Below are 22,354 nucleotides of genomic sequence, written 5' to 3'. Positions count from 1 at the left end.
CAAATCCATTCTTAACTTCTTGCATATAATATTACTATAAATTCAAATAACATAAAAGAAGTCTTACAAATCCAGACACATTAAGTCTAACAAATCCAAACATGAAATCCTTAAGTAATGCATACAAGTCTTACAAATCTTAAAGTTGAACAAACATGTCTTAAAAATCTAAAACAAACCAAAACATCAAATATCCAATTCATGCATCAATCATCAATTCTTCATTCAACATTCTTGGATGTAGGTGGCTCCTCATTTTCATCATCTTCTTCATCTCCTACAACTCAAATTCAAATGTTATAAGTCATAATTGATAATAAATTTAAAAGGTAAAAAATAATTCAATGTATGATTTTATAAACATTTCGTTCATGAAAGAATGCAATAATTACCTTGAACATCAAATCCTAGCAACCAATTTCTTGTACAAATCAAAGCTTGCACATTCTTGGGGAGAAGAGAGCTTCGATATTTGTTGAGAACACGAGAGCCAATACTAAAAGAGGATTCGGATGCTACGGTTGTAATTTGAATGCTCAATATATCACAAGCCATCAATGCAAGAATTGGATATCTTTGTTTATTCTCCTTCCAATATTGCAAAAGATCAAGATCCTTATGATATTGTGAAGAAAGTCTTGGATCATCCAAATATGTTTCCAATTCAGACTTTCCTACTTGTGACATATTTTGATTCTCATATGTGATAAATCTCTACATAATAAAATAGAAACAATAATTAATAAATGTAAAAACTAATTAAAAATTTAGGTAAAAAATAAATACAAGGAGTAAACAAATACTTACATCCAAAACATTGGTGGTAAGAGAACTACTAGGTTGAGAAGCATTAGCAATGTCACTAGTAGTAACCAATGTCTCTTGTGTGGATTGACTTCCACCATCAAAATTGTTGACATACTCATGAAATAGATCATACATCTTTTGTTTGACAATCCTCATCTTAGTTTGGCGAGCAATTGCATCAAGTCCAATGTCAGAATAACAAAACTCCAAAAATTGAAGCTTCAAGCGAGGATCAAGAACGGAGGCAAGTGCAAGAATAACACTATAATCACACCAATACTTATCAAATTTCAGCTGCATTTCTTTTATCATGTCCCTAATCACCGCATCCTCATGAGTCTTATTTTGAAACAACAAACATTCAATAATCCACACTTGCATGAAATACAAATTAGATGTTGGATAAGTGGATCCAGAAAACATATTTGTGATATCATAGAATGGAAGCAAAACCTCACAAATTTTTTTTCCTCTTTCCCAATCTTCATCACTAGGGAGAGATTTGTAGTGTGAATCATCTAAAGCAAGCTCCTTAAATGCACGTCGATATACAAGTGCACTTTTAAGCATCAAGTAGGTGGAGTTCCACCTAGTAACAACATCCAAACGCAAACCAACCTTTGTCTCCTTATCAATACCATGTTTCTCCACATAAACTTTAAAAACATCCCTTCTTCCTTGCGTTGCCCTAACATACTTGACACTTTCTCTAATTTTGGATAAAGCATCATTAGCAACATCCAAACCATCTTGAACTATGAGGTTTAGTATGTGGGCACAACAACGAACATGAAAAAATTCACCATCACATAACAAACTTTTATTATTCTTCAACCTATCTCTCAAAGACTTTTCCAATGTGTCATTAGACTTAGCATTGTCCAAAGTCAATGAGAATATTTTTCCCTCGATTCCCCAATCCACCAAGAAATCATTCACAATCTTAGCCAACTCTTGCCCAGAATGTGGAGGAGGACAATGACAAAAATTAAGAATTTTACTATTCAGTTTCCAATTTTCATCAACACAATGAGCAGTCAATGAAATATAACCAGCAGCAGTACAAGCAGTCCACAAATCAGAAGTCAAATTTATCCTACTTGGAACTTTGGCCAACTCTTCTTTCAATTTTTTTTTCTCTCCCTCATACAACTTAATAATATCTATTGTGGAAGCACGTCTAGAGGGTACCTTTACTTAGGGATTCAAATATTTCAACAACTCTCTAATCCTCCTATACTCCACAAAATTGAAAGCAAGGTCATGCTCTATGATAGACATGGCTAACATATCACGTACAACTTTGTTATCCACTTTTCTAGTTCTCAATTTGGCACCTTGATGAAGCATTAGTTTACCAGTAGTAGTTTCATGAAACTTTGGAATCATTTGACACGCATTTTTGTGACGCCTCAAAGATGAAGTTCCATAGTCATGACCACCACATACATATTGCTTCCCACAAGCAAGACATTCAGCTCTATTTTTCCCATCAGATCCTTTACCAATTGTTTTGAAGTAATCCCAAACATTAGATGTGAGCGACCTATCTCTCTTCTTATTCTTATCAACTTCTGCGGGTGATTCAATGGAATTTTCAGTTTCAAGGTTCAAAGGATTAGCACTAGACTCACCAACATTAACAGTTTCATCCAATTCATTCATAGAGGAATCAGAAGAATCAGATTCAGACATATTTCCTCCTATAAAACAATAAAAATAGAATATATTATCTAACAAAACTATAGAATCTAACTTCAGTAAAAAAACATTGTACAAAAAAAATATCAACACTGAAACAATGACCACATTAGATCCTCAAGCCTTGAAGTACTCTTCAGGAGATAAAATTTTAAACCAATGGCCTTTGCAAATTTAATAATAAATATAGGCAACATGCCTGACTAGCTACGCTGGTATGGAATGACCCTTTTCTTTTCGGGTAAGTTTAGCATTGCCCTTCAACCCCCCTTGTTGCTTGTATTGCTTGTATAAGTTGGTTCTCTAAAATGGAAAGAGTAAAGTGATGGAAAAAACTAAAAAGCATCAAATTTGTGACTTTTTGACCTTTTGTATAATGACTTAGAAAAAAGTAAATAAGTTTGCTAAGATTACACTGGGAACCTCTTGAAATACGTGGTGCTATTAGTCTAATGCATGTAGTATTCCGTCAAATTTAAGTTGGCATATTCTACAACCTATTATAGCTGGTTGGGCATTGTGGCAGACAAAAAACATCCTTAGATATATACAGCACTCACGCTAAACCTGTGTAACCTTTGATTTTGATCATTCTTTCTCACGATAACACCACATTCCAAACTCAGCATTGTCAAAATCAACACTGAAACAATGACCACACTATGATCTGATTTTCTCCCAGCAGCATCACCAACATAAAAGGATTGATTCATATCAATGGTACCAAACAACAGGGAAAATAGAACATTAAGAAAGGAGGAGCAAACCTGGTTGATGGGCGGTGGCGCGGCGGCGTGAGGAAGAGAGGGAGCGTGTGTGGTGGCCGCGGGTGGCTGCTGTGCTGGGTGCTTGGCAGCTGGTGCTGGGCGGCTGGGACAGTGGGACTTGAGGAAGAGAGGGAGCGTGTGTCATTTGAGAGAGAGAGGAGAGGAACCAAAAGTAATTTAGGGTTTGTAATGAAATCAGATCAGATTTTAGAGAGAGGAATGGGTTGGACCTTTTTTTTTTTTGGTGTCTTAAACTTTTTTTTTCCTGTTGGGCCAGTTCTTCATTTCAAGGTTTTTTTTTTATAATGCGGTCCAGCCCGCAAAACCGCGGTTCAACCCGCCTGAACTCGCGGGTTGAGCGGGCCAGACCGCGTAGGCCCGCATTTAAACGGGCAACCATTCAGCGGGCCACAGCCCGCGCGGACTGCGGGTTACGCGGGTCGGCCCGCGGGCGCGGGCCAATTCGCCCAGCTCTACACATATATAACTTAATATTTTTTTTTGCGCATTGAGATATATGTTTTCTTATTTATAATGGCAACAAAAATCAAACATATTTGGCCAACAAGGTTTAAGAAAAATTTAGGTTGACACTCTGTATTTTTTTCGCTTCGGAAAACAAACAAGACAACTAAAGAACAACTAAAGAGCCCTTCATTAGAAGAGTTTCCGACAACCTCAATATCATATATACTGACGTTACTTAGTTTAAGATAGAAATAAAAAAAAGTAATAAATATAATTTGGGAGACCTAATTCAATCCAAAATTTAGTTTAAAAATTGATGACTGTCTTCTCAACACTCTCATCGCCTTAGGACTGAATATTTGAAGTGCCCCATATACAAGTGGTCTACTAGTCTCCACTTATTTTTATTTTTTTATAAATTTAAGATAAACTTTGATACTATATTATAATTTGGAATACTACTCAAACAAAAAGATAGTTTAAAGGTTGAGGATGATCTTCTCATATATAATTAAGTGTTATATTAGTCATATCTCTAGTTAATTTAAGATTTTTTATAAGTGAGATAAGAGAAAGTCAATGAATATGGGATGAAAAAAAAGTGATTGGTGTATTTGAATCAAAAGATTCAAAACCTGTTTTATTAGCTTACTCTAATATATGGTCTTTTTTGGTTGGTAGGCCACAACAACATATCAATATTACGAGAGGCGCAAAGGTATCGTTTTTCCTCTCCTTAAATACCCAAATAATGTTGTTAACCGAGTCACCAAGCTTGATCATTTTTTCCTTTTCATTTTAACTTTCCATTTTGGTAATAATACCCGGTACAACGAACCTGTTTATTGCGGTTTAATTTAAAACTATTGAAAGCACCTTTACTAGAAATATCTAGGATGACGCTGGTGATGACGAAGTTGTGTATGCTTTTAAAAAATTTAAATAACTTTACTGAACCACAACACACATAAAAAAAACCAAATGGGGTTTAATGATTATTTTTAAATAATTTTTGCAACCAACGAGATAACAAAGATTATCATCAAACATTGGGTCTGATTCATTAACGAGTCAGAAGCTGTTCCCTCCCAAACTCACAAGTCTAGAATCGTTGAACCATCGACCAATTACTCCCCTGCTCTGCTCCACAAAAGTACATCCCATATTTTATGATAAACAATCGCACACAGAAACACACCATTTTTGGCTTTTATCTACCAATAAGTTCTATTGGATCTTTAGGTAATTTAGGGTTTGATCTGTCGACAAGAATAATTTGATAAAAGTGCATATTCACTTAATTTCATTATCGAGTGAAAATGACTTTTCACTAAATTAATCATAATACATAAGTTTAAATGACTTAATTAAATACTACTAAACAAGCTAACTTAGAGGTGAGTTTACCCTAGCATTTATAAGGATTAACTCAATCATATATTTAGTGGATGAGACTCTCTTGTAACATACCCTCTCACATTTAGGACTGAACATTTGAAATGTTAATTTTACAAAACTAGGCATCTATGCTCCCCTCTCCAACGAATTGAGTGGCATTAACCTCACTTCCAGCAATGTGGATTAGCGAACCTTTCAAAAATTGCTCCCGCCTAGATAAAGAGGATAAACTCTCATACATTAGAATTTGATATACTTTATTCAAAAAACTAACATAGAAGTGAGCATTGTACTACTATTATAAGGACTTTCTTAGCAATGTTTTTACTTTTTAGTTACTGCGTGAGAAGTAAAAGTTAAAAAATGACATGGCGGGTTAAAGCTTTAAACCAAACGAAACTCATTACACCCTTTTGGTGGCTTCCTTTTCTCTCTCTCACTCCATGTATCAGTGTCCTTTTGAAGCTTTAGACGAAAATTGATAGGTCCCTCTCATCATAATGGCTTTGTCTGACTGCTTTTGGCCGAGAGAACTGATTCAAAGGACACCGTTGATGGAGACTATTCATCACCATCCGATGATATTTCCAAGACACACCAGAAAATAAACCCATTTTGCATCTCTGATTTTTCATATTTCCCACCCTATAGCTAGCAGCAGCTACTCCTAACTCCTAAGCCTATAGCTAATTTTCTTCTACATCATTTTCATATATAAAACATAAAAATTCTCATTTAGTTTTTAAACAATGTTGCATTTTCCCTTCTAAGGAACAATTGGTAGCATCTTTTCGTGGGCAAAGTTTTTCAAGACCAAAGTGAAACAAGGAACAAATTGACAAGCATGTGTGTGATTGCAATTCATCCCAAATTAAGAAACGAATAGGTGCTGTCATAAATACCCGTAACGCAGAAAAGCAATAAATCAGAGTTACATAAGATCAGAAAATTTTAGTCAGATCCCAGAATATCTAGTTAAAGATTTCGTCCGTTTGTTAGTTTGACTGACTCGGACCAAGTTCCCAATTTGGGATTCTTTTTATTTTTCACCTCAATAGTAAAGTTTTGGTCATATCTATGGGCCATTTTCCTAATAACATTATAGCATATATAATTAACACTGCATCTAAGAAAGAAATTAAAGAGAGCAAAAGAAGATATATAAATATTTATATATTATATGAAAGATTATTTAACTTGAATGTGATTACTGGCGGGGGCAGAAAAAATTGTACATTAGGATGGTCTCTTGAGTGTGTGGAACCCATTTTTCTGCAGCCAACCTTGAGAAGAAGAGGGTCTTATAATCTGCGGTGGGAATCCTGATGATGCTGCAGCAGTTGCTAAATAATGTGGAGGTCCGGATTGCCACTGTTGTAAATGTTGATGATCGCTCGATGATAAGGATAGATCACTTCCAACTCGACCTCCATAGCTGCTGCTGGGAAACTACATTTACAAAAACAATTATTAAATACACTGATACACATGTAAAAACTTGTTTTCATAAGCCTAAAGAAAAATTTAGTTTACAAATAAAAATAGTTTTTGCCAATTCAGTTTTTGTATATAACAAACATAATTGTAGTAAAATATGGGATTCGGTTTCCCAATTTCCCTACAGTTGAATTTTCCTAAATTCACTACATTCAGAGCTTAGTAGTCATGGCTGCACGAGTTTTGAACATGGTCCATTATAAAATTGTCACTTTCATAAAATTAAAAATTATGAGTGCTTCTTAATTTTCTCTCATTTATTTAGTGTATACGGAGTATTAAGAAATCCTTGTATGATTAATTTTTAACTCAATTAATTATGAGAAGCATCTCATTCAAGTAGCTTCATGTGCTAATAAAATTGATTCCGGAAAAGGAGAAATTGATATTAATTAATGTGCTGAATAGATGAATTGATTTGAGAGTTGTACCCACATGAAAATTTGGAGGGTGAATATGTGCAAAATTGTGGAACATTGGAGACTCTCCAGAAGATCTGTAGGGGACATATCTTTGCATTTCATTAGAGGCTGAGGAATGGAGGTGAGTTTGACTCAGCATCCTCAGTGCTTCACTCTCCCCATGCACTTCCTTGTTGCTTCTATGCAAAGGCTTCGGTAGTATACTCATGAGCTGAATGAATCATCAATAACCAAGAAAAAACTATAGAATATTAGGAAATTGAAGCAATGAAGCTACAATATAAACAAAAATCTTGATATAATTAATATTAATATGAACCTTGGGCTTGTTCCCCCCATTCTGCCAATTAGATTGAGATGGCAAGTGCTGCTCATGATTTGCAGAATTTGTTGTGTGATTCCCAAACACTTGACTACTACCAGGCTTTGAACCCGAATTGCCCAAACTTAAATCCAGATTGTGTTGTTGTTCATTAGGAGCGTTACCTGAGGATTCTGCTGGCCAAAATTACAAGTCAAAATGTGAATAATAAAACTAAATATTTGTATTAATTATCAAAAAAAATCTATATATAATTGTTGGTGTCGTTTGATTACCAGAATTAAGCTCATTCTCATAGATGCTGGGATCAAAATTTGTGACGGCCTCTTTGCCATTGCATTTTATTGCTGCTTTGTCATAAGCCCTATAGTAAAAAAAATGAGCAAATAAAATTTAAAACCCTAAAGTCATTTATGTTATTTGGAAGATGGGCAATCTAATACTCCTGGTAGAAGGGAATGAAATAATTGATAACGTAAGCAAATCAGATAGATAGATTACCTTGCAGCTTCAATCTCGGTGTCAAACAAACCCAGATAAACGTACCTATATAGTGAACCATATTCATTAATTAAACATTCTTGTTTCATGTAAGAAATTAAGAACTGAATGAATGAGCAGAAAATCCCAAAAGGAAAAAATATGAGAAGGACAAAGAAAAATTTGGCCTACTTTTTCCCTAAAAACTGGCCCATTCGTGCTTCCCATCTTCCACACTTGTGCAATGTTACACCTCTATATTTGGAGCTTCCTCTAGGAAACCCAGTGCTTTGTCGGCGAAGTACGTGCACGAACTCTTCCTTGGTCAGATTGGTCATCTAGTAACATGGTATAGAACCAAATCAATAGAATAATTCAAGGTATATAAAGTTAGTACCTAGAGAAGATAAAGTGTATGATTCAAGATAAGATAAATCATAAATGACATGCATTCATAGAATAAAATAAAATATACATAACCAAATTAATTACCTGCTTCAAGTCTTCTTCATAGTCCTCTATGTTGAAGTTAATGTCTGCTTCTACTCCTCTGAACTTAATCGCAGCTCTATCATAGGCACTGCAAAAAGAGATGAATGTGAAAACATGAAATTTTATTTTCAATTTTACATTCAACTTTTGTTCAAAGATAAAGAAAAAAGTTAAATTTAGTTACAAGCATGGTATAAACTAGAGGAAGGGAATGAGCAAGTGCTCACCGAGCAGCTGCATGTGCTGTGTCAAATCCACCTAGACAAATTTACCCAGACAAATCAATCACCACAAAAACAATTTCCCCACAAAACACACACACTTGTCTCAACCAAATAATGTCAAAGACAAAAACACAAAACAAGGAAGAAAAAAAACATGTTTTAGCTACTTAAAACAAGATATTTGGAAAAATAACTGCCACACCCATACCACACACACACACACTCACAATTATTCTTATCATCATATTATCTTACCAAGATACACTTGCTTTCCACAATCCCTGCAATATCATGGACACAATCAGTACCATCAGGATCAATTTTTTTAACAACAGGTTAATACTGTTCGAGTCGGGTAGGACCAGTATGAGCGGCAGAACTCTTCCTACCGAATCAAACAAAAGAAATGAAAACTGACCATATGTGTGACTCCCATCGACCTGTTCTTCTGTAAAAAGTGACTCCTCTATACTGAGAGCTTCTAGACCTTGGTCCTCTTCTACTCTTCTTCATCGGCTGCGAAACCTCCACTGATTTTCCGGCACCCGGCGCTTCCGATTGGCAAAATTTCACACCCACCCAGTGAGCACGAGGAAAGGAAGAGCCTCCACCACCGCCGCCGCCACCACCTGATACAACCGCCTTTTCATGTTCCCCCACCGGGAAAAATTGATGAGTCACCGGCGGGTTTTCACTGTCCAACAAAAACGACTCTTCTTCACCTTCTCCGGTGACAGAGAACCCGAATATCTTGCTGCTGTTTCTCTTCTTCATCATCATCATCGCTGCTTTTGTACCTTCCCTCTCACCTTCTTCTGGTTCATCTTCTTCTGATCCATCCTCGATGACCACCGCAGAAGAACTTGAATTGGAAACAGATCCATCGACCCTCTTCCCTTTCTCATCGTCTCCGCCATCGATGGTTGATGTTTTGAGAGAAGAACACCCTTCTGATTCCTCATGCTTCCTCTGATCGGGTGAGTCATTGAGATCCCACATTCTTCTATGCTTCAACTAGCCCCTCAAAGATTCTAGCTAAGAATTGAAAGACTAGTTGAAGCAGCACAAGAGCATTAAGGAGACAAACAATAAACAAACCAACCAACCCAGATTCCTGAAACCACTCTCACATCAATAAAACCAGAACTTTCTTCTCTGTTTTGTTTTTTGTTTTGGGAGTTTCGAGGGATATGTCTTTGTTTCTCTCAAATTGAGAATAAAATAATGGGGTTTGATGCGAAAAAAGAGTAGTACTCAGATGAGGGAGCTAGTTGGTTAACAAGGGATGATGTTGAAGTGTTGGAAAATCAGAGAAAGAAAGAAAGAAAGAAAAATCAAACCTAGGACCAGTGAAGAAGAGAGAGAGAGAGAGGTAGGTGTTGCAAAAATGTAGTAAAAGAGAAGTTCAAAGATCTTTGTATTCCTTCACTGCCCAATACAGCATAGACGAGGCCAGAATGAGCAAGCTTAGCCGAAAGCATCTCACCTTCTTCTTAACACCACCCCTCATCACTCTTCATATTCTCTTTCTCTCTCTCTCTCTTTTTCTAACCACTTGCTTCAATGACTCATCATAATAATAATAATAATAATTTCATCACACTACTATACTATAAAAAAACAAATACTTCTATTTCTGGTTTTTCTAAAGTAGTAATAGAATTATTTAATTTTCACCTATTTATTTATTAAAGAGAGAGTCAGAGCCAGAGAGATAAATGTTGAACAAGTTGGGGGAGGGGGAAAATTGGGAAATAAAGAACCATCTCTTTCTTAAACAACTTTCCCACGTTAACCAAATCGAAAAGCATCATCTGATGAACAAGCCTTGTCTTTCTCTCTCTTCTAATTACAAAATAGACAGCGCAAGGAGGCATTCAAGAAAGGTTAATTACTCAAAATTAGCACCTTTCTTTAGCTTCTAATCGTTAAATCATTCCCATCATTGCAAAACCCATTCATTCAATCAAGGTTCCAAGCATTTTTATCATTTTAGGATTGTGACTACGTTTTACCATGTGGGCCACCACAGGGGAGGGAGAAGAGGAAAGTAATAAGGGGTGGTGGGTGAGGGTATTTTGGGGAATGAAGTAAGAGAGTGGGTTTTGGGTAGTTTTTGGCATCAGAAAAGGAAATGAGAATAATAGTAGTAAAAGGAAACTCTTTCCAGAAAAGTCCAATCCAAGAGTACGGGAAGAGGGCCACCTTTGCCTCTTTCGTTCTCCAAGCGACCAATACCCTTCCTACGCTGTACCTCGTATTTATGACCCTTTCTTACTGCCTCACTCTCTCAAAACCGCGCGTGTGTCCCCTACGGTAACATTATTATACTTTGACAAAAAAAAAATAAACTAAGAGGTCGTTTAGTACATCGTATTAGGTATGATAGTATAAGTTTATACAATGCATTATTGACTTATCCATTGTTTGATGCACACATTATTTTATAAGCTTATACATCAATCTTCTCTTATACATCAAAATGATGCATCCATCATATAGATGATGAATAAGACATGATTAAAGTGCAATGTATAAACTACTTGAATATATTTAATCAACCACCGCCACAATCACCCTCCACCACCACCACCTCCACCACCACCACCATCGTCACTGCCGCCACCACCACCACGCTCTAGTTATCACCACTACTATCACTACCACCGTCGCGACCACCAACATCGCTGCCACCACCCTCCACCATCACCACCCGCCACCACCACTATCGTCGCCACCACCACCATGCTCCACCACTGCCATCATCGTTGATACCTTCATCCCACCACTGTCGCTGCCCCCACCATCCACCACCACACTGCCACCATTGCCACCAATACCACCTTTCACCGCCATTGTCACCACCTTCCACCACTGCCACCATCGCCACTACTACCAGCGCCGCTGTCGCCGCCACCACCATCCACCACCACTTCCACCATCACCTTCCAATATCACCACTACCACACCACCAGTGTCGCCGCCAAATTATATAGTGTATGACCAAACGCTGTATAGTATTGAAATTTTATCAGACCTTATCCTATCAGGCCTAATACAATCAGGACTTATACTATATGACCTTATACTATACAGCGTACCAAACGAGCCCTAAAATAATGCTTTTGATCGATTAAGTATGTAGCAACTCAAAAGCAAAATTATATAAATTTAGGTTATTAGCATTTTGATCCCACAAGTTTCACAATTGTGTAAAAAGGATCACTAACTTTAAAAATAACATTAGACATCCACGAATTTAGCTTTCGTCAACAGTTTTAATCCATGGACAGTTTTTCATCCAAAAACTAACATTTTTGGTTGGTTTGGAATTTTTTAATCGAGTCGACATCAGATTACGAGAGAGAACGGTGGTTAGGATAAAAAATAACAAAATATAAGTAGGAAGCCTTTGGAACTCAAAGAAGGTTTGAGGACGTGGAAGAAGTAGAATACAATTTCATCAAGGAGAAACAACACAGTAATACGAAATTGATGTTAGGGTTCCAAAACTACCCACCCTTTCTCCTTCGTGTTTGATTTATGATGTTTTGGTGAGGCTGGGTACTTCGTCTTCTCAACCAAGACCTCTAAAGGTGATTCCGGTGAGAACTTCTCAGATCTTCTTAACCCGAAAAAAGGGCAGAAATTGAAGAAGGGGAAGGTGGAAGAAAAAGGATATTGAAAAGAGATGTTGTGCAGTGGTGGTTGTGCGACGATCGTTCTCCCTCTCTCCCCCCACACTTGAGCCAAGAATTTGGATTGTGGTTTGATCTGGGGTCAGATCCGGGTTAGGAGAGGCTGAGGGACGCGATCGAGGGGGAACCGAAGGGCGCGACTGGGCACGTGACAGTGAGAGATTTTGGAGGAATTGATTTGGGTCAGGCCTATTGCCGCAACAATTGCATTTGATGTTTCCGGGTGGAAAAGAGGATTTTGAGGCTTTGGCTATGTTTGAGGATAGTGTGAAAAAGTTGAAGAGTCTAAAAACTTCACCTGGTTCTACTATCAGCAAAACCCAGGTTGATAGTTCCCTTGATCATCTTGTTGATTGGGGTACACGAATCTTGTGGCTCTCTGTTGCTTTCGAGCTTGGAGCATCCAAAGTTCAGGGATCTTCTCACCCAGGTTGGTTTGCTACTGGTTTTTCCTAGAGAGTTCACCGGGCTAATTGCATTCCAAGTTTGAGTACGGAGAAGGCGAAAAAGGAATTGATTGATAGACAAAGAGCTTTGTTTCTGTTTTTCATTCTCAGATTTTTGATATTTATTGTTGTTTTCATATCTGGGTTTTGAAAAATTTCAGGTTCTGGGTTGTTGTTGAGGATGAAAAATGATGGCTGAGATTGAAGATGAAGATGAAGATGAAGATGGTGAAGATAAGATAAAGAGGAGGGATTAGGATTTAGGAGTTACTATTTTTTTATTTTTTATCCTAATTATCACTCTCTTTCCTCATATGATCCCAACTCAATTAAAAAGTTTCATGTCAGCCAAAACTGTTAGTTTTTTTATGGAAAATTGGTGAGGGACTAAAACTGATGAAGGAGGGTAACGTCGGGGAGGCCAAATGCTATTTTTAAAGTTTAGGGATCACTTTTACACAATTGTAAAACTTGGGGGGACCAAAAATGCTAATAAACCATAAACTCGTATTTTAATTTTATGTCTATTATCTTAATTTATATATTTTATCATCGGTATAATTAGTGATTTTTGAAAATTTAAGTGTGAGTTGGAGTCTCACATTAGTTAAAAACAAGTTAGGTGAAGACTTTATAAATGATGTGAGACATAAAACCAATGCCTTAATATTTTGGGTAAACATGTGGTGTCCAAATCTCTTGGTGGTCTTATGTGTTGACATATTCATTCATGGTCCATGTTTTGGACTCCTCATGTCTTCCCAACAAGTGGTATCAGAACTGATGGTTGGTGCAATTATGGTGACGACTCCTTGTATAAAAAATAATACATTTGTGGCCAGAGACATCACTGTCATATCCCGAGTCAGATTAGTCACGTTGGGCCCCTCTTCCCTGTGGAGACCGGTGGCCAAAGGACCCCAAAAAAAGTTTAATTACCTAGTGTTGTGCTTAGGTGGTGTACGCGATGAAGCGAACGACAGTGCAAGTGTAGATAGCTTCCATGGAGGAGAAGAATGTATGAGTTGGAGTCTCACATTATTTAAGAATTAGTGATGTGGAGACTTTATAAGAGAAGTGAACCATAAAATCAATGCCTTTAGGTTTTGGGTACATATGTTGTATTCAAATCTCTTAGTGATCTTCAGTGTTGGCTCATTGGTGAAAGGAGGAAGATGAGGAAGATTAAGGAGATTTAGCTATGAGGAGAGAAGATATTATTGGCCCATCTCTTTGAGATTAAGAAAGTGTTGGCCCATCTCTTTGAGTTTTTTGTTTGTGGAAATGTATGAGTTATGAGGAGAGAAGAAGAAGGTGGAAGTGGAAGATGGTCGTGGTGAAAGAGAAGGGATTGAAATATAATTAAAAAATTTACAAGGACTAAAGCTGATGCGAAAAAAGTTCACATGGCCGCCATTAGGTGACTAGGATCGAATTGGACAGTTGCCTAGACAAAATTTACGACGCATTAGCAAAATGATTTAAAAAAGACTCAAGAACAAAAGTTTGGAGATTTTTTTTTTCTGTGATTCAATTTGATTTCTCTTACAAAGTCGGAGACCTCATACATATTTAAGTCTTTTGTTTTATTATGTAGTAACTCAAAAGCAATTTTTTTTTGTCTTTAATGGATGTCGTCACCCATTCGGAAAAAGTTGTATATCTCTTCCAACAAATGTCATTTCTAGCATGGGTAATGTTTCATCAACACCTCTCTTTTGAGGTGGAATGGTGAGAGAGATAGGAAGAAAAGAAAAAGTAAGAGAGAGAAAATATGAGATGTGATAGATGATAAGATGAGAGAGATAGAAATAAAAAATGTGGAAATACAGTGTTTAAAAAATGAGGTGTGTATATATCATTACTCAGAATATACTCTTTCTAGCATTCCAACTTGTGCTCTCACATTTACAATGGACTAGCTTACTTACCACTAAAACCACACTCTGTTCGTAAAAGCAAAAGTTATATAAATAAACAAAATTATATATAATTTTACGGAAATTATCTTAATTTTAGAAACTTCATCATCGTATTTGAGAGAAAAAATTCCTTACTAAAAATCAAAAAACTTAAAAATTTATTTGTAATAACGTGTTAAAAGAACTATTTTCAAAAACATCGTTATTTTAATTTTTAAAACTAAAATCTTAAAACAACCTAGAACTCATGTGATTTCAAGTTATTTGCATAAAGCGGGTGAAAAGAGCAACAAAGTGGAAAATAAGCTAAAATGGACGAAAAACGTGAACATTGACAAATTGATGAAAGACCACGGTTGTGTTGGATTTTGACCACGATGTTCTCAATATTTAATAGAAGTTCACGCTTGTACATCACTCCTACACCCATGTTGATGTGTGTTAAAGCCAACACAGCCGTGCTACCTAAGGCACAGTCGTGCCAGTCTGTACTGCCATAAGGAAACATGTTTTAATGTCAACACGTCTATGCTGCCCAAGCCAGAACCATATTAGCCGACATAGCCCGATCCTTGCTGACGTGTGTTAAACCCAACACAACCATGCTACATGAGCCACGACCGTGCTAATTTGTGTCGCCATAAGGAAACATGTTTAATGCCAACACATATGTGCTGCCCAAACAACAACCATGTCAGCCAACATAGCCAAAGCCTTGAGGAAAACTTAATTATTTCTATAAAGGAGGCCAAACATACACACACACAAGGAAAATGGATTGATTGAGAGAAAACACCAATAATAAAAGCAAAAGAGGGCAACCACATAGTGAGAAAGAGAGACAGGACGTGAAAATCCTGAAGAAGGAGAAGAACGAAGAAGTAGTGAATTCATTCCTTTTTTTGTAAGATGATCATAGCTACTAAGATTAGTGCTAATTTACTTTCTATGATGAGTAGCTAAATCCTCTCTGTCCAGGTTGTAATATAGGATATGATTCAAACCTCATTTATTATTATGTTATATCTATTAATTCAATTCTATGATTGATTTATATTGTGCTTCCTTTTATGTGATTTAGGATCAGCTCTTGTATGCTTCCATCTTCCTATGTATCTTGGTGGTGAAATACTCATAGGACAACTCTATGCACTTGATGTCAATTTCACTATTCACTTTGCAATGATACTTGCTTGAAGTTAGTGCAGTCAGGTATGGCAGTTGAAGGTATGAAAAACGGTAGAAAGGGGGGGTTTGAATAACGTTTTCAGTACAAAACTACCACCTTAAAGATTTTGACAAATCTTTCGAGAACTTAAATGCTAAAGATAAGAGATAGAAAAGCACACAAGGATTTTATCCTGGTTCACTTAATAAATCACTCAAGCTACTCCAGTCCACCCGTTAAGGTGATTTCTTCCTTCTTAGAATGAAGGCAATCCACTAATCAGGTAAGAGTTACAACTGCACTTGAAACCTACAAGTGACTAACAATTACACTGACTTAGCTCACACTAAGATTCACTCTCTTAGTCTTCTCTAGGATCCGATCAACCTTGATCTCCTAAAGGAACTACCACTAAGATTCACTCTCTTAGTCTTCTTAAGGATACTGACCTACCCGGTCCCTTAAGGAAAATCAAACAACTGTTTGAGGTTGGTGTTTACAAGGGTTTGCTTCTAAATAAGCTGAGTGTAAACTAAATAAATTACAAGATGAAAGAAGGCTTAGAATATTTTTGAATATGTCTTGCGCGTGTGTATTGCTTCTTGCTATTCTTCTGGCCGCTTCTTTCAATCTTCAGCCTCTATATATACTCCAAGGATTAGGGTTGAGCGTTGCATGGGAAATGCTACCGTTGGAGGGCAGTTCTGGAAAATCCAGCCTCTGCTGTGGCTGAGAACGTTAGGTAGGTCGTCAGGAAGGTACACTTGCTTTTGTACTTGGATAGCGACTTGACCTTTTAACCTAGGAGACTTCTGATCAGGGGAATACTTCATATTGGAACTTGTGAAGCCGGTTGATCAGAGTCAGAGGGAAAGCACAGATCCTCTGACCATTGTATCTTCTGATTCTGAACTCAGAGGGAAGAACATGGCCTTCAGAGTTTCTTGCTTCTGGACTTCAGAGTTTCCACTATTCAGCTTCTGGATCTTCAGAGTCTTCTACACCATCAGAACATCTGAACCTTCAGTGTTTCTTGGCTATCAGAACTTCTGGATCTTCAGAGCTTCTAGCGACTGAGTCCTCATCAGAGTTTGTATAGCTTCAGAACTTCTGAAGCTTTTCCACTGTTCATACTGAACATGGTGAATGCGAAAGCGTTGCTTGGGTTACCCTTTATACACAGTGCTTCTGATTTGTGTGAGATTGAGTTGAGGTCAGAGCCTGTAAATAGCACACTCAGAAAAACACGTTAGAGTACCACAATTGTTCATATCAAAAGGTTAACTTGTAATCATCAAAACATAGAGTTGTACTACTAGATCAAAACTTGATCTTACAATCTCCCCCTTTTTGATGATGACAAAACTAAGATTTTTGATGAACAATTCTTAAACATTAAACTGAATTCACTCAGAGTTTAGAGATATAGAATAAGACTTATCCTGATGTGAATAGTTTATCTTGCTCATTCTGAATTCAAGTCACTGCTTGATTCTGAGCTTGGCTCCCCCTGAATCTAATACTTGATGAAAACGTTAGTAAAGTCTAGATTCTGAGCTAAAACATATAAGAGTTCAGAGTGAAAAGCTTATGACATAGATGAAAAACGAATAATCAGAGCGCATAATTGATCAGAGTCATGGACAAGGTATCAGAGTCTTGGGTATCAGAGTCAACTTAGAATCACTTCAGAAGAAGTGAAATGTATTCCTTGTATTTGCCCAGTGACACATCTATGGTCATGAAGGTGGAACTCTTAAATTCTCCAAAAGAAAAATAAGTCACACTAACACATCTTACACATCAAAAACTGGGTGTACTCCCCCTTTTTGTCATAAGCAAAAAGCTTGGGGTGTGAAAAACTTAGCTTGAAGTACAAGGTACTCCCCCTTAGAGAAGGTCTAAGTTTAAAGAAAATGAAAATGATGTAAGAATCAGAGTTAGGCGAAAATAAATAGAAGAGTTAATGCAAGGGATGAACGTTTACCACCGGTCAAGTGAGTAAATAGAAGGGTCAGTTACCAAGAACTTAACCTCGAGAAACTGTAGGAGCATTAACTTTCAGAGAGAAAGTGAAGCCTATAAAAAACGTTGGAGAGAAAGGTAAGCTTCACACCTCGAATAATTTTCAGTAAGAAAAAAATGGCATCATACAGAACGACATTAGAAGAGCTCAGAAGGAAGGCTTTTGAGGAAGATATGTTCCTCAATATTAGGCATCCCGATGGTACAAAGACCATACAAGAGCTGACGAAGACACTGCTGGAAGAAGATCTTGGTCTAGAGATGGAGAAAGATCTGAAGGAGTTCCTCTGCTTCGTGGAGGAGATTCAGGAGCTTTGCCAGCGAGAGCTGAATCTGCTGGAAGAGAAGGAGACTGTGGAAAAGAGACTCAAGACGACAGAAGATAGTCTAGAGAGAGATGAGCTGAGCATCAAACTCGGCAACATAGAGTATACACTGGATCGTCTGGAGAAGGAAAGAGTGGAGCAGCGCCAAGAATGCAGAAGAATGAGGAAGGATCCTCCATTCTAGATGTAGGGAATAATGTATGATGGAAAGAATTATGATGTGAACATAGAACAATTATGAATAAAACAAGTTTTGCAAACATATGTGACACAAATATATATAGATATATGCATATAGAATCACAAACGAACAAATGAAAATAAGTAAATAAAAAAAGGAAACAGAGTTTAACAAAAAGGAAAACAAAGTAAACGAAAGAAGAAAAAGAAGAGATCCTAAGACTAAGGTTTGTCAGTGCGTCGCAGAAGTTCCATCATCATTTGCTTCATCTCAAGCAGCATGGATTCATGAGTGTCAAGACGTTGTTCCATGAGGTCGAGTCTGGATGAGCTTGTCTGAGTAGAGCTGGAAGGAACGTTCTGAGCAGCTTGAGGTTCTGGAATGGAAGCAGAAGTAGCAGGAGTAAACATAACTGGTGCAAGTCGCTCTGCCTCAGCCTCAGCTTCAAGACGCTCTGCCTCAAGTCTGGCTTGTTCAGCCTGAGCTGCTGCTTGACGTGCAGCTTCTGCTGCTTGCTCTTTCTTTCGCTTGGCTTCTTCAATAGCTTCAAGAAGCTTATTTCTCTGTTCTAGTTCATGAAGAGCCACCCGTCTAGCAAACCTCTGCTTGGCAGCCTCAATCCTCTGACTTCCCTCTGCATGCAGGAGCTGCAACATGATTGGAAACTGAGCCACTAGCCAAGTGCTCAAATTGTTCCACTCATCAGCCACATGTTCAGCATTCTCACTGAGATCAGTCTGACCGTGCACATTGCGGAGCCTCAAGGAGGCTTCATGATAGAAAATATTGATGCACTCAGAGAGAGATGTGGGTTGGAGGTGAGTATAGGGAATGATGGAGAGGTTGGTTTTAGGAGAGGCTGGGTGATTGCTGCTATGAGCTTCAGAGGCCACTTGTGGAGAACCAAGGTTAATTATGGGAGCATTGGGTTCAGAGGTTCCACGGTGAGGGTCTGAAGTTTCAACCAGAGGGTGAGGTGATCTAACCGAGGATTGGTTAGACACTGATTGTTCAGGTTCAGGGTCTGGTTGAATGGGCTCTTGTTGGTCAGGGACAGGATGAGCTTGTTGAACTAAGGGGTCTGCCTCTTGGATAGGATTGGCCAAGATAGGTTCATCTGGGTCAACTAGACGTTCAGGTCTAGGGCCAGGATATTGCCTAGGGCTTGGACAGGTAAGGTAATATTCTTCCAAGGCAGATACCTTTTCTTTCCTAACCTCCATGAATTTTCTAATTGATTCAGAGGTATTGGAGGGAGGAGAGTCAATGACATTGATTGGGAAGGATACAGGGGTGAAGGCTGTGGAAGAGTCTGTATCCGTGGTTCTGGCAGCAGGACGTGCTGATGCTCTGGGAGCAGAGTGATCAGACGTTCTGGGTTGTGGTTCTGTTTGGTTGGGCTCGGGTTGGTCATGGATGATGGGTTCAGAAGGTAATGGGTCGTATGGAATGGTAAGGAGAGAGGTTGGATCTTCTGACCTAGAGGTTTGGGTCTGAAGCAAATTCCAGAGAGGTGCTTCAGTAGGAGAAGGTTGAAAGAAGGAAGATCTTGGGGAATGTGGTGGAGTGGTGGTTTGTGCGGCTGGCTGGGATTCAGGAATAGGAGTGAGGGGATTTGAGGAGTGTTGAAGTAAGGCAGAAATAGGAAGTGCATCAAATAAGTTCAAATCATCATCAGAAGCAAGTGCAGGCTTACTTGTATGTGCTGATGATCGAGTCACTCTGGCAGGAGCTTCAGTCCTTCTGACCTCTGCAGCAGCTGGTTCCACCCGAGTAGGCTTCACCACAATTCTGACCTTCTTCTGCTTCTTCTTTGGAGGACCATCCTCACTATCATCACCATCATCATCAGCAGGCTTGCTCTTCGGTTTCTTGACCAGAGGGACATCAGATTCCTCTGAGGATTCTTCCAGAACCATCTTCCTCTTGGTTTTCTTCTTGGGAGGAGAAGGAAACTCTGGTGCTGGTGGAAGTCTGCTGACAAAATCATCAAGGTCAATCTCGAATCCTTGAGCCCTGAGGTCTTCAACATAGCATCTGATGGCGTCAGGATGGTCTGCTTGAGTCCACAGAGGGTAGTCATTCAGAGGCATTCTTCTTCCTCTGATCTCAGAAGATGTGTCTTCATGAGCAGGAGCAATCTTCTTCTGGATTAAGCCCATTTTCTTCAGAGAGTTGGCAGTGAAGACATCACTGACAATTGTGCTCAAGTCCTCTGTGCAACCAGCATTGATCAAATCTTGCACCAAGTTGCTTTCAATGAGAAAGTCTGAGAGCAGTCTCCCAAAAGGGATATATTTGATTGCAGACTTAATGGAGGCGGTGGTGCGAGACTTCCGGATGCATTCCTTCAAGTAGGAGAACAGGAAGTAGGGAAGGCAAATCTTCTCCTTGTCTTGAATGAAAAACAGCATCGCCTTCTGGTTGAAGTTGATGTAATCTGGAGAACTACCCTTCGGTCTCTGATTGATGCAGTTGAGTAGGATCTTGTGCCAGATTCTCAGTTTGGGGTGAAGGTCCATCACCTTGTAACTCGTCTTGCCCGGTTTGAAGGTGGTGTACAGGGCCTTGTTGACGATGTCCTTGGTGCTGGGTTTCAGCTTGGATTCCGTCAGTTGGAACCGATACCCATAAGCAGTTTCTGCTCCTAGCAGATTCACGAATGACTTCTCAGTGATAATGATCTTCCTGCCAAGAATGTGAGAGACCACCTGAGTGTCATCGCAGTCTGCGTGCTTCCAGAATTCCTTTACCAATTTCTCATACACCGGTCCTCGAAGTCGATTGAAGTAGTTTCCCCAACCTTGAGCTTGGACTTCAGGACGAAGATCAAACCCATTTGCAGCCAAGTTGTCGAGGTTGAATCTCCATTCTGCCAGGACTTGGAGTTCCTCAGGAGGAAATACACAGTGAACGGCACAGCCCCGTTCTGCAATAGGAACAACCTGCTCTTGAGCTTGAACTTGTTCTTGTGCCGGGTTCTCAGAGCCTTGTTGACCCGTTGCCAAACCGACTACCATGTGAGGGAACTGAGGTGCATCTGCAGTAGATCGTCTGGTTTGTCTCACCATTTTGAAGAGGTTGAGGGTTTGAGGTAGAAGATGAAGTTTGAAGGGTGAAGAGAGATCGAGAGAGAAATCAAGAAGGAGGCGGTTTTGAAAAGCAGAGAGTGCGAGAGTGAAAACCGGAAGTGAGAGAGAACGTGTGTGTATAGTGGGTTTTATCAAATAACCGTTGTTGATTCAAAAAGCACTTTAAGATCAACGGTTGAAAATTAAAGATATATAGTAACAGTAAAATACACAATCACACACAGGAGATAAGCATATCTACACGCAATCATAACAGACTGTCACACGGGCACAAGGAACTATGCATCAGAAATTCTGACGCACGTGTTGTTGTCTCAGCTTCAGAGTCAGTACCAGTGGGCACACACACTCTGATTGAGTTACCTTCTGGACTAGACATCTTCTGATCAAGAAGTATCATAGTCAGAGGTTCTGATCCATCTTCACTCTGGATAAAAGTCCATGTTTAGATTTTTCAGAATAAAATTAAATCTATCTTCAGCTAAGGGCTTTGTAAAGATATCTGCCCATTGATGGTCAGTATCAACAAACTTCAGAAGAAGTACGCCCTTCTGTACATAATCTCTAATAAAATGATACTTTACCTCAATGTGCTTTGCCCTTGAATGCAAGATAGGATTCTTACTCAATGAGATTGCAGCAGTGTTATCACAATAGATTGGGATATTGCTCTCAAGGATCTGATAATCCTCCAGCTGATGTTTCATCCAGAGCATCTGAGTGCTGCATATTGCTGCTGAGATATATTCTGCCTCTGCAGTTGATAGTGCAATGGTTGATTGCCTCTTGCTTGCCCATGAGACTAGATTGCTTCCCAGAAATTGACAATTTCCAGAAGTACTTTTTCTCTCTGTTCTATCTCCAGCATAATCAGCATCACAATAACCTGAAAGCTTATACTCTGATGTTTTCTTATAC

At 38.6% G+C, this 22,354-nt stretch overlaps 2 protein-coding genes across 3 annotated transcripts; both read right to left on the bottom strand.

Moving 5' to 3' along the window:
* Window positions 1-697: 697 nt before the first annotated feature.
* On the bottom strand, window positions 698-2,502 carry LOC130712342 (zinc finger BED domain-containing protein RICESLEEPER 2-like). The gene is made up of 3 exons (XM_057562178.1): window positions 2,107-2,502; window positions 804-1,998; window positions 698-714 (listed from the first exon to the last, which is right to left on the bottom strand). The coding sequence occupies exons 1-3, from the start codon at window positions 2,500-2,502 to the stop codon at window positions 698-700; spliced, it is 1,608 nt and encodes a 535-aa protein (XP_057418161.1).
* A 3,797-nt stretch (window positions 2,503-6,299) lies between these two features.
* Window positions 6,300-10,124, bottom strand: LOC130711740 (floral homeotic protein APETALA 2-like). 2 transcript variants are annotated; one of them, XM_057561461.1, is made up of 10 exons: window positions 8,997-10,124; window positions 8,834-8,859; window positions 8,582-8,612; window positions 8,355-8,442; window positions 8,055-8,200; window positions 7,884-7,928; window positions 7,658-7,746; window positions 7,380-7,558; window positions 7,074-7,271; window positions 6,300-6,590 (listed from the first exon to the last, which is right to left on the bottom strand). In XM_057561461.1, the coding sequence occupies exons 1-10, from the start codon at window positions 9,575-9,577 to the stop codon at window positions 6,378-6,380; spliced, it is 1,596 nt and encodes a 531-aa protein (XP_057417444.1). In that variant the 5' UTR covers window positions 9,578-10,124; the 3' UTR covers window positions 6,300-6,377. The 2 variants fall into 2 exon arrangements, with proteins under 2 accessions (XP_057417444.1, XP_057417445.1); XM_057561462.1 differs by having other exon boundaries at window positions 7,380-7,555; window positions 8,997-10,122.
* Window positions 10,125-22,354: the final 12,230 nt, after the last annotated feature.

Source organism: Lotus japonicus, chromosome 4 (genome assembly GCF_012489685.1).
Source record: "Lotus japonicus ecotype B-129 chromosome 4, LjGifu_v1.2".
Lineage (NCBI taxonomy): Eukaryota > Viridiplantae > Streptophyta > Magnoliopsida > Fabales > Fabaceae > Lotus > Lotus japonicus.
The sequence above is the reverse complement of the archived record's forward strand: the minus strand, read 5'-3'. Positions and strand labels throughout refer to the sequence as shown.